Source organism: Trichogramma pretiosum, unplaced genomic scaffold (genome assembly GCF_000599845.2).
Source record: "Trichogramma pretiosum strain Unisexual culture from Peru unplaced genomic scaffold, Tpre_2.0 scaffold11, whole genome shotgun sequence".
In the NCBI taxonomy this organism is placed as follows: domain Eukaryota; kingdom Metazoa; phylum Arthropoda; class Insecta; order Hymenoptera; family Trichogrammatidae; genus Trichogramma; species Trichogramma pretiosum.
Genome location: NW_019641702.1, coordinates 1,576,934 through 1,589,421, shown reverse-complemented (window position 1 = coordinate 1,589,421; position 12,488 = coordinate 1,576,934). Strand labels below are relative to the sequence as shown.

Sequence of the window (12,488 nt, the reverse complement as noted above, 5' to 3'; positions counted from 1 at the left end):
CACATATAGCCGCACGCGGGCAGGAGAGAGTACAAGCTTCATCGTGGAATCTAATTCTCCTGTTGTGTTGGACTCGCGCGCGCGTGGAGCGAAAGGGAGCTAAAACTATTTCGAAACTGCTCGCTCTCTCTCTCTCTCTAGCTACGTGTGCCGGGGTTGACCGATTCTTCGAGGATAAGTGACAGAATGAGAAATACTCGCGCGCGCGCGGCATGTATACAGCGGATCCGTTGGGCAGGATGGCTGGCAGGGCAGGGGGGGGGGCTGCAGCGGCAGCAGCGTTGCACGTCTGCTTTTCTCCCGCAGTCCTCTTGGGTACATATAAACCTGTTATCTTCGCAAGCTTGTGTGTCTCTGCGGCTCCGTCGCGCATCTCCATCTATATATACCTGTAACTATACGAGCGATGTATCGCGCGAATTGCCTGTTGGCTGTTTCTCATACACTGTCTGTGTGTGTGTATAGCTGTACTACTACTGTGTATAGCGGGCCGAGCGCAGCTTCTCCGCAACCCTACCTATACTGCAGCAGCAGTAGTAGTAGCGAGTTCGCGCGACACCCAACCGTAATTTCAAGTTTCCGATGATGACATCGCCTCCTTGCTTCTGCGGCCTGGCCCGAGCCACGATTCTATGACCTGTGATCCTACATACACACACACACTCGCGCGCGCGCACACACAAATCTATATATCCAGACTTGGGCAATGGGGAAAGTGCGCTCCCTATCCCGAGCCGAGTATACAGTTATGCCGAACATGCTGTCGAGCTATCGGTTTCTATTTCTATAGGATATTAGGTAACTATATATTGGGACTCCCGACGAGCGATGTTGCTCACCGAAAACTTGGCCAGACCTCTTGCGGCTTCCTATATTCGAAATTAAAGACCGTGTTGATTATAATACCGAGCGCGGGCTGAGCGGCGCTCTATATAGGTATTGATTTCCATTTCTCGATCCAATCATAATGTTTTCTTTCGCTTTCTGTTCCAGAGCCCGATTTGCTGCAGCAGGTCGACATCGATCTACAGAGCAGCTGATTCAAGAACGTATTCATCGTTGTACATAAACAAACTACCGTGTAATAAAGTGAAATGCCTTTGTAAAATTCTCTTCGTGATATTTCATGCTTCGTGTACATATTTTTACCGTAATTTTAAGTTTTCTAAATTAGTACTGCTAGGGTAATTAAAGCAATCGCTTATTCATATCATCATAAATTATAACTTTATACGCACACATTGTACAAATTTGATGTAACTATTTAACGAGTGTTGGCTAATGTTGAAACTTATATGATCGGTATTTTTCTGTATATTAAATATGTTATATAAAATATAGTATTTTAAACTATTAAATATTACTTACTATTCTGTACTAATGATATCAAATTATGCTTCAAATTAAATCAACGAAAGCATAGGTATATAGATACTTAAATCATAAAGTATATAATCATATTGTAGTTTATTAAATATCGTGCTCATAATATTGGATCTTTGTTACATATTTTAAATAGTTCATCCAATGTTGATTGGACTTCATAAAGTCTAGGCAATATTAATAAAACTACTCAAATAAATAACGATTTTTGCGACGTTTATCTTAAAGCAAATGAAAGCTTTGAATATCGTGTTAAGTGCATTTATTCGATGCCTTATTAGACTAAATCCATAAATATAGTCATTTTGTAAATATTAATGACAGTTTTTTGTTCATTTAAATCATTCCTTTTTCAGTATACGATCAGTTTACTATACTTTTGATTACCAGTTTCTTTCAAGAATTATAAACAACAAAAAATGTATCCAATTATCTTTATTTTAAACCAGTGTTCTAATTATTTATATGAAAAAATTACGATGAATATCGAAAACATATGGTCAGTTGCAGCTGATAAATGCTCAAATGGGTAGACGCGATTTACTTTCATACCTCTTGTCTAATCTTGAGCGAATTTGAATTTGGAACTGCGATCAGACGTAATTAAGTGCAGGGAAACCACGTGAAATATGACGAAAATCAATAAACTACACTCGAGCCATATATCCTTTTTTTATTTCCGGCTTTTCATTTACTTTTTCAACTTTTTTGAGAATCGCTTCTGGCTATTCTCTTGCTCGCTTATCTCCCTCCCTCTCTCTCTCCCTCTCGTTCTCTTTCTACGTTTCGTTCGCTATCTCATTTTTACTCAACGTGCACACACATCGCACATGACACATCGCACACGTTGCTGCTGGTACGCCTGCTACGCGCAGCTCTCATATGTGTGTATATTTACATTTTTCAGCGACGATATTGCTGCTCTCGCACACACGTGCACCGTGTCTGTGCGCGCGGCTCTGAAAATGCCGCAGTCGAAACTCTTCTAATCTTGCCGAGCCAAAGGTTGTACGTTCGCGCCGCGCGTATATGCGCTGTATGCGCTGCAGTGCAGTAAAGCCGCTCCGCGTACCACCTATATACATATACGGTATATAATATCGAAGCAGGCAAGGCACGTAGAGGCGGGCGAGAAACCGATAAATCTGATTCACGAGTGTAGGGGGCAGAAATTGATCGTACGCGATGCGAGCGAGCACATAGTACATATATGAATATGGTTTTGCACCCGAGTGAATTTACACGTGTATCAGGCGCCGCCGCCACCTCCGCGAGTGTACGCGCAAACATTTCGGGCGCGCTCAAGATGCAAGCGCGGAAAATGCGTGCGTGCCTGTAAAAATGCTGGCGGCGTGCTTGGGTCGCTTCGTCATTGCAGCGCAGCGCGTATATAGCATACCTATATAGTCCCGTATACGTAGTACCTATATACGTATACGTGCAGGCGCGCGTGCGTCTGCATGAATTTACATGCCCGTGTCAACAATGTGTTATACGGCTGAATACTTCATACAAGTATGTTGATTCCTATAAAAGGGTGAGGAAAAAAAACATAAAACGCTCCTCTATCTGTGTGATCTACACCTCTGCCTCCCATCCTCTCCCCCACGTTCTAAAACCAGCACTACGTAATTTGATCGAAGAGCTAAAAAATTCAGATTTTCACATAAATTTTGTATAGACTTTTAAAACATTCATGAAAAATTTTTTAAAAGGTGAATAATGCCAACGGCTATTTTAACAACGCGATTGAATTTCTAACGCTGGTATCAGCTGTCCAATATATATTCAGTGGACAGACGAACTAATTTGGGAACTCTCTCAAGAGCCATATGCGCAAATTTGGTAATTTCTCACAAAAATATCGATCTGTTTTTTTTACTTCGAAAATCAAATAAATTAAAGTCCTGGTTATTTGTAATAAATGAATCATTTTTAATACTTCTTGATACGTTTCTTGCAAATGAAAAGCAATAATCAAGTATTTGTTTGAAAAAATTGTAAATCATTATAAATTAAACTTCCATTTCCAGAATCCTGTCAAATGTAATTAAAATTATGCAATTAAGAGTCAATGACAGATTTATGAATATTCACCTTTGAAACTCGGAAATTTATAATCCGAACAAATCCAGCAAGCTTAATGATCAACCAGATTTCATGAAAATTATTCAGTTTGCGAGGATGCACATGAAAAGATTTTGAATTCACTTGCATAAATCGATATCTAGCTTCATTGCTTTCAAATCTTTTACTCTGTAATTTTTCCATTATGCTCTTCTTTTTTTTTTTGAGGCTCAAAGTTTTTTTTTGAGCGAACACAGTGTAGGCACCGTTCTGATACTTTTACACTTGAGAAAGAAACGTTATTCAATTATTTTTCTATGCTTGGTGAACTTTGGAAAACAAATTCTAATTTTTATAAGTTGTAATTGATGAATAATAATAAATCTGCAACATCACCTATGTGTTCTTCGATTTCATGCGCTTGCGTTTTAAAATATATGTCTATTAAAACAAGTAATTTAGACGATCATTCACAGCAAGTGTCAAGGTATAATAGCTAAAAGATTACCTCACAATATATAAAATTCGAATAAAATATCCCAGCTGTGCTTTAAGTTCCAGAAAAATTATTATTCGATTTAAACCAATCAAAGATATGGGCTTTGAAGGAAAACGGACATACTGTTTTTTGCCTATCATCTAGAGATCACTTTGAGAGCGTGAAAATAAAAAAAAGTTAATTTTCAAGGTCTATGAGTTTTTGCCATTTACTTTAATGAAGAAAATATACATCATTCAAAAGAAGTATAGAAGAAGAGAAATCAGTTAAAATATAAAAAAGTCCATCAATCATTTTTGGCGGAATCTGACAACAACATTTTGGCATTATGCGTAAAAGTAAAAAAATTGAATTTTTTTTTAAATCATGAGATAAATGAGATTTCAAAATGTAAGAAAAATGGTGAAAAGAATTGAGGAAATTTAAACGTTGAAAATGAAATAAATAAGAATAAAGGGGTTCGAATCAATATTCGGGTAGACAATACTTCAGGAAGTAGCTTTTTAATTGGATATTCAAATTAGTTATCTTTATTTTTAGGGAGATAATTTGTAACGCTGACTATGGTTAATAAGCTTCAGGGTAGTTATACCTGGATGGATAGACACATTGTGGTCATCCTAAACCATACACGTTACTCTTGCCTGTGTTTGCATTTCCTATTTTGTACAATCATGCGTGTTTCTCGTCAGATGGACATTTATCAAACGGGATAGGTAACAAGCTCACCATTAATACGATATTGTTGATAGAGAAACATGGGACACAAATTTCATCATGAGAAAATTAGAAAGAAATTGTCATGGAAAGTTTGAAATTTTCTTTCCTGAAGCAACTTTTGAATAAAACTACAGTTTTTAATATTTATACCTCGTAAATGATACTCAAGTGTATTTTGGTCAAATCAAAAATATCTTTATCGATAGATCGGCTCAGTTTTAAAAACAGTAATTTTCGTTTGAACGCAGAATAATAAAGCAATTAATAAAGGAGCTTATCCAACAATTTTACACCTACGTATCACATAAGTAAAATATACTGCTACATGAATGCACTGCACATTCGAGTCCAAAAAATCTATCAATGCTTCGTACAAGCTGTAGAGTAAAAAAAGTAGGGCGGAATTAATTTACGGAGCGTATCGCGAAAAGGATATCTCGCACGGCGGCGGCGGCTGCAGCGGCGAGCTTTAGCGAGAGAACACGAGTGAGCGAACGAGAGAGTGAGAGAGAGAGAGAGAGAGAGAGAGAGAGAGAAGGAAAGGGTTGGACGGGCCGGCGCGCGCACCTTTTGCCAAGGGGTTGCTGCACCGTACCAAGCTGACACCGGTGTGCGCGCAGTGTGCGCGACTCAGTGCGATCGCGAATCTGCTGGAGGGACGGCGCGTCGGTGCATTTTGCCCGTACAGAACTCGCGTGGAGTGCGCGCGTGTTTAGACTCGAGAGTTTTTTTGCGCTCATAATATACCCGATGACGCGAGTGTACCGACACGATGGTTAGTTCTCATGCTTGTTACTTGAAATTTTATTTACTTGATTTTTTTGAAAAATTGTTAATGACTTGGCGAATTGCCGTGGCAAGATTGAGTAATTAAAATTGCACGAGTCTCAATTATTTACGGCTCTAGTGATAATCTTATCTTAATTTAGTTTTAACTTTAGTTAAAATTGTTCGAAAGAAAAGTATTAGCATAATGTAAAAATGTGATTTAAAGTTGAAAAAGTTCAAGGTGAATCTGGCTTAATTTTGAAAAAATATTTTAACAAGATTATTGGTCTATTATATAGTAATAGTATAAATCGCATGATTAAAATTAGGAAATAAAGAGCAGAACGAAAGTTCTCGGTGAATTCAAGAAAGTAATGCAATTGCATTACAAACGTATTAATTGCACACCGTTTAGATCCAGATTGCAATAATTATAAGACATCGGGATCATTTGATATGAAACAAATTGAAGTTTTATTACCTTCTGGTAGCTAAGAGGGCTTTCTGTCGCCAACTTTTTTCCAATAATCCGGCAAAAAAGCTTCGAGTGAGACCATTAATTAAAACAGGTTTGGCTACACGCGTGTTGGCACCATAAAATTACTCAATCTCTCTTCACTGATCAGACATTGTTAATTACTCTAGACATAAAACGAAAAAATTCCCTTGTAGTAACAGCTTTGTGTATGAATTCATAAATATCAATTTGCAGCCGTGACTTAAATTTTAATAAATTTCATTTTTCTAACGAAATCTCCAATTATAAATAAAAACCACAGTGGTGATACTTCCAACATAACAGCAAACGGATTTTTTTCATAAAATTACATTTTTTTATTCACCAAAGGTAAAATGATGTTTTTATATGAGAAAAAAAGTTCACTTAATCGTTAGTTATGAATTTGCACGGTACAGTCAAAAACTAAATCACGTAATAATTATTAACTTTAAAGTTCGTGTACTTTGGCTAGAAAGACAGACACAAGTATGCATCTCAATCATAATTGTCGCATTTAATCAACACTCACAAACACAAATATACATTTACACACTGTCTTCGGGCGGCAAAGCGCCGGTAGCAAGCTTATTAAAAGAAATTCTACAAAGCGCAGAAACAAAATGTACAGTAAGCAGTCAGTTGCAGTTTTTTAATTAGCAATTTTGCATTTTCGTGCTCACGTTTATGACGAAAAAAGCAGACGTTTAAAAGGCAATTTTTTTTCGGCTCGCAGATAAATAATGCTCAGTTAGATAGCAAGCTGGAGCTGAATGTGCTAAGCTCGGATGAGTCGATTATATCCATTCCTCTTTTTACGATTTTCAACCTGACGGCAAACATACGCGCATTATCAAGGAAAGAAAATTCGTATCAATTACATTATTATCGTCACTGCCGTACTGAAATCGATAAAGCTCGGGCCGTAGATGCCACCGTCATTGTTGACTGAACTTTTCTTTATCCCCTTACTCATATTTTACGGCATTCGAACGGATTTATCTATATTATATGAGTATACGCGTGCAAGAGATACGGTTCAAATGTCATGGATGTGATACTGTTCAAATACTTAAACTGCCCTGAATTTTTTACTTGGTAATAATGTCATGATCGTTTTAAAAAAACATAAATGATAAATTAAATGAAAGCTCATTCTAAAGAAAAAAATTAAAATGAATAAAAAATTTAAGTATTCTCTTTTATCGATATGCTGTATCCTGCATTTTACTTAATTTTTTTTTATAACGGGCCATCCAATTGCGTTTTTTGATGCAGTGGGCAAATTTGCTCTCCTTCGTTTTCGTATCAATCTCATTGATGAATTTTGTTAATGACGGTAACGTTTGATACAAAATTGAAGCTATCGTGCAAATAACACTCAGCCGAAAACTTTGTTTGAGTAAAGTCAACAGCGGCTCGGCGTTGCTTATCGCGTCAATAATTATAAATCCACTAGTTGTAAATCTGATTGTTTGATAATGCCCATAGCCTTTATACAAGTTGCTCGTGAAACACTAACTTGGCAGTCTCGCAAGCCTATACACGGTACGCATTTTCTGGTAAACACATTCGTTTCAGTTTATTGTTCGCTCGTACCTCGCGAAAAGTTGGAAAAACTTGCTGGGCAAAACTTGCGCCCGCTAAGGCGAGTTTAAAGCGGTAAAATTGTCGATATCGAGATATTAAATAAGTATACGTTCAAGTGTATGAAACATAAAAGTAGTAAAGCGAACCTTATGGGCTTTCCGGATTTGCATGGCAACCACTTGCGCCTCGTAATAATCTTCTCCTAAATAATAATATAACTTCAACGCACTCAACTGCATGTTATCTCTTGGTCATTTTGCTGGAATATAATGCGAATGCGCACACGGGAGCGAGGGATAATAATTTTCTATTTTACCAGTCACATGTGTGTATCCATCTTCCTGGTACTCGCGAGCACGAAGCAATTTCGATTCGTTGTAAGATCATTGGATTGTGCAGGCTACTGCAGTTCCTAAAAGTTCTGATACTTGTTCCGCGTACAAAGCAAATAAGCTTGCGTTGCAAAGAGCAAAAAGTGCATTGTTGCCGAGCTGAGACTCGGTCAAAAAAGTTCGGGGCTCTTGCCTTTGAAACTAGTGAAATCATACAAATATCCTGTCTGACGTATTTTTTATACTTCACTAAGTCGCTTATTTCGTAGTCGTATGTAATACACGACGTATGCGATAGTTGATGAAACCTTGGTAGTGAAAAAGTTGATAATGTCTGGCCAGCTGAGACCCGAGAAAACTTGTAAACCTTTTTCCTAAATGATGGAGCCAGTTGCGGTCTGTCTTTTCTATTCTCTCTGTGCAGTGCACTTTTCCTCGTCTCCTTCTTTTTCCTCGCTTCGTTTTCAATTTATTCTCGAGTTAAGGAAAGAAGAAAAGACTTGAATACACACGAATACCCACACATTTATTCACGAGGGCTCAAATTATATTTGTCTTCTTTAAATTATATATGGCTAGTATTTGGGTTACTTGGGCTAACGGTGTGTGGCTGTGTGCGTGGGTGCGAGTAGCAGTCGTTTTGTTCTATACTGCACTGTCTGTTGCTCAGTACTAGTAGTAGTAGCAGTAGCACGGCGACCAACATCTTAATTACGCGACGCCGGAATCTGGAACGATTTATGTTTCCCAAACGTTTAACTCACGGCTTGGCTAGAAGTGAGAGAGAGAGAGGAGAAGAGGACAAGGAAAAGAAGCGAATATATATTTTATTTGCTCATAAAGAATGCAGCACTTTCTGTAATCAACGTACAGTTTAGATTTTTCATGCTCGCGGAAGTATCTTTTATCAAATGAGGATTTTTTCGCACTACTCCGAACTGTCACTCGGTTGACCTAAAAATTACTAGAGTACTTGGCGATATATTTTTTTTCGCGCGCATCTTCACGCCTCCCGGAAAATACGACGAGAAATGACAAAAAGGCAAAAGTACAAAAAAGCGTGAAAAATTCAATGCAACAAAAACCTATCTTCTGCTCCGCAGCGCAATAACTGAACGTTGTATCCTTGCTACGGTACACAAGATCAATTTGTCAGTTGGTACACATACCAGCATCGTCGTACATTTGCACGTCACGCTTGATATTCACACAGAAATCGACGTATCGGTTCACCCATTCGTTGACATTTTTCCTGGTGCGAACGAAAACGATCATAAAAGTTTTTTAAAACTCGAGCTTTTACTAAATTTTGAAGTGACGACGACTATTGTCACTCGTTTCTTTAATTAGCTCAAGTAATCTTTAAATTAAAATTAATTTATAATAATAAAGGCATAGGTAGAAGATTCTTCCATTTTTATTTTACGCATTGTGGTTGCATACTGTGCTCTATAAAATTTCCGATCATTCACACATGTGTACATATTAAAATTATTTTTTGTTATGAGATACGAGTAAGAAGAACGTAGTGAATTTTTTCCGTAGCTATCAATTACAAAAAATGAAAAAAATAATAACTCAGAATTTTTATAGCTCTCGAGACAATGTTTGCCAGTGATCGTTAAGCGCATTTTACGATTTTTGAAGTGCTTTTCGACGTTTTTGAGTACCATAGCTTAGGAGCTCGTAAATGCGCGTATTTATAACTTTCTGCCACAGCAATATCGCTTAGGTGCAATGGTACATAAAATGACAACTCGAATACGTTAATACTTACGAATTTCATTTTTTTTATCACACGCAGTGATTGCAACGTTCTACGGTCCACTCTAAAAGTATGCTACACATGCATTGTTATGAATAATCTCCTCCACGATATCATCGAGATCAGTGTACTACAAGTGTTGTCCCACAAGTGCTGCATGAAAGTGAAAGCTTATCATCCCTGTATGCCAACAAAAGCATGACAAGTCATCAGAGCAATTAAGCGCAAGACACCCAGTCGGCCAATATGTTATTGAGCACCATCGCCATTTTGGCATGTATGGATCTACTGACAACGGCCGATGGACAGCGAAGCAGATATTTCGCTTCTGCTAATCCGGAGGCGATGATGAAATCCGACATGGCCGCAATTCCGAGTGAGTACACGCACATTTTTTTTTTTTTTTTGGAAATACAATTTGCGAGGGCATAGTCAAAAATTACTGTTTTAATTGTGTCAATGAAAAGTTTTGACGAACCGCGTGCAGTTCGGCCCAGTGCGGGGCGGCGGCGCATGGTATCTGCAAAAGTTCACGACTCGTGTTAACGGCGTATTTTCGCTCGACTTTCCAACAAGCCGTGGAGAGGCGCGAGCACGCGCGCCCAAGCGAGCGAGCGTAAAAAGATGCAAAGCGTTCGATAAAGCGATAATTAAATTTCGCATCGTTATCTCGAAATTCACGAGAAAGCTCGTCCGCGCGCTTCAATGCTACAGAGAGTTACATTATGAAAATTATTTTCCATCGGCCAGGGGCACCACACACATCGAACGCGAATATATAGGGCTGGTCCTTGCGCGACGAGAGAGCAAAGGACAAAGTTTTGCCGTATATCCTCGGCAGCTTTTGCTCACATCGCAGAAAGAGAATAAAAGGGTCCTCTCCAGAACACACAGGCACACACGCGCGGAGAGAGCCACACATTGAGCTGAAATTCTCATCTTTGACGTAGTGCGGTACTTTTAAATGGAAAGTGTGGTGGCAAACATTGCTGAACTTCAGAGACAAATGTCACTTCTTTCTCTATACTTCCATCCCTTTCGTTCCCTTCTTTATCTATAGCTCTCACTGCGCTTGTGTGCGTACGGTATACCTATTTCCTCCTTTCTACTGCCTTTTTTTCGTGCTTTCACAATGGGTTACTCGCAAAGAAGTCTCTATCATCATTGAAAGATTTTATCGAGATCTTATAAACTGCAGTGAAACCGTAGAGATAGGTACTGACAATGGTCTTATCGAAAACACGCGAAACTCTCAGTCACGGTGATAATTGCATTGTCCGCGTAAACTATTGTTAATTATTCAATAAAAAGTTGCGTTCAACTTTGATATTATCTTATACTCCATCATTTTTTAGTATACAGTTATACGGATCAAGCACTGGCAAATTAGGGCTAATCATTCGTTCGGTTGCGAGGGGGCCTCGATGTCGCCGACACACTCCGCACTCTAATAGGCAATTAGATTTAATACTCATCTCGCTGGCACCCTAATCATCGCATATTCAGCCCGTGCCCCACCGCCTTTCGAGCCAATTCGAGTCATCTTCGAGCTTCCTTGTCACCATCTTTATCTACGTATACGTGTCGAGAGAGGAGATGAGAGGGAGGGAGGGAGCGAGAGGGAGAGCTTTAATCTCTCTATTCAGTCAGAAGGCAATTTTAGCTGGTCTCCCTCGCGCGATATGGAGTGGATATTGGATATAGGGTAGCGAGCGAGCCAGGCTCATTTTGCCACTTGTACCCGAAAACAATGCTGACGCACTCTCTTTCCATCTTTCTCTCTCTCTCTCTCGCCCGGCATGGAGTCTCGTTCGGATTGGGTGGAGGCAAAAAATCTAAAAAGCAGATACTGTCGGGACGGCGGAAGCGCCGCGCAGCGAAAGAAAAAGAAACGTGAACTGCAGCAACGAAAAAAAAAAAAAAATACGTATACGTAGTTCCGAGAAAAGTCTGCATCCTGTGGCTCTGTGTGTGCCGTGAACAGTGTCCCCAGCTCGCGCGAGCAGCAGCAGCACACTATCGCCAAAACGTCGTCAGCGTCGTAAAAGACAGAAGCTCCGAGAGTAACCCGTATTATACATACGAGCGCGCGCTCGAGTCGGTACACACATATAGTATATGGAGGATCGGAGGGCGCAAGTTCGCGCGCGCGCGCTCGCTCGCAGCAGGAAAGAGCTACTCAAAAAGCACAAATCCCTTCGCGTGAACAAAAGACTTTACTATCAGAGAGAAACTTGACTCTCTCTCTCTGCTGCTTTAGCAAAAGTAAGCGCGCGAGTGTGTGTGTGTGTGTGTGTGTGTGTGTTTGTGTGAGAACTCGCCTACAGATGCATAAAAATATAGGTAGAAGTGAGGAGGATCTAGACAGAACATTGGAAAAAGCTAGTTTGCAGCTAGACACACATACACCCACACGCAAACTGAAAGCTCGCGCGAAACTTGCCGCACAGTCAAAGCCAAAAGGCCCTGCGTGCACGCGCGTACATTTGTGGGAGTCTACACATGCCGCTGGTATCATCATTTAGTGCAGCCTCGCACTCACACACACACACACACACACACACACACACACACATATACACACGTACGCAGTTGCTAGTGCACATATATATAAAGTAGCGACGAGGCGGACTCGCCGTATTCTGCAAGGACTTAGAAAAGTAAAAGAGGATTTGAAAGCCACCGCGTACACCGTACGGATACCGCATACACTGGCGCGGGAGCTCGCACACACACACGCGCGGATCGAAAAGCGAGTTGCGATACCGAGTACGAGCAAGTAAAATCGTTTTAGTCCTTTCTCTCCGACTGCAAAAGTACTGAAGCTAACTATCGAGTTAGCGCTAACCTCATTGTTCGCAACTTATG

General features: G+C 39.7%; 2 protein-coding genes across 2 annotated transcripts in view; both read left to right on the top strand.

Moving 5' to 3' along the window:
- LOC106653805 (neural cell adhesion molecule 2) overlaps positions 1 to 1,231 on the top strand; it is a 54,704-nt gene extending 53,473 nt beyond the window's left edge. Inside the window, exon 12 of the mRNA XM_014373383.2 lies at positions 994 to 1,231. Within this exon, the coding sequence (XP_014228869.1) occupies positions 994 to 1,040 (47 nt within the window). The 3' untranslated portion in view covers positions 1,041 to 1,231. The remainder of the gene's footprint in view (positions 1 to 993) is intronic.
- A 4,086-nt stretch (positions 1,232 to 5,317) lies between these two features.
- LOC106653854 overlaps positions 5,318 to 12,488 on the top strand; it is a 72,970-nt gene continuing 65,799 nt past the window's right edge. Inside the window, exons 1-2 of the mRNA XM_014373448.2 lie at positions 5,318 to 5,444; positions 9,660 to 9,996. Coding sequence (XP_014228934.1) covers positions 9,867 to 9,996 — 130 coding nt within the window. The 5' untranslated portion in view covers positions 5,318 to 5,444; positions 9,660 to 9,866. The remainder of the gene's footprint in view (positions 5,445 to 9,659; positions 9,997 to 12,488) is intronic.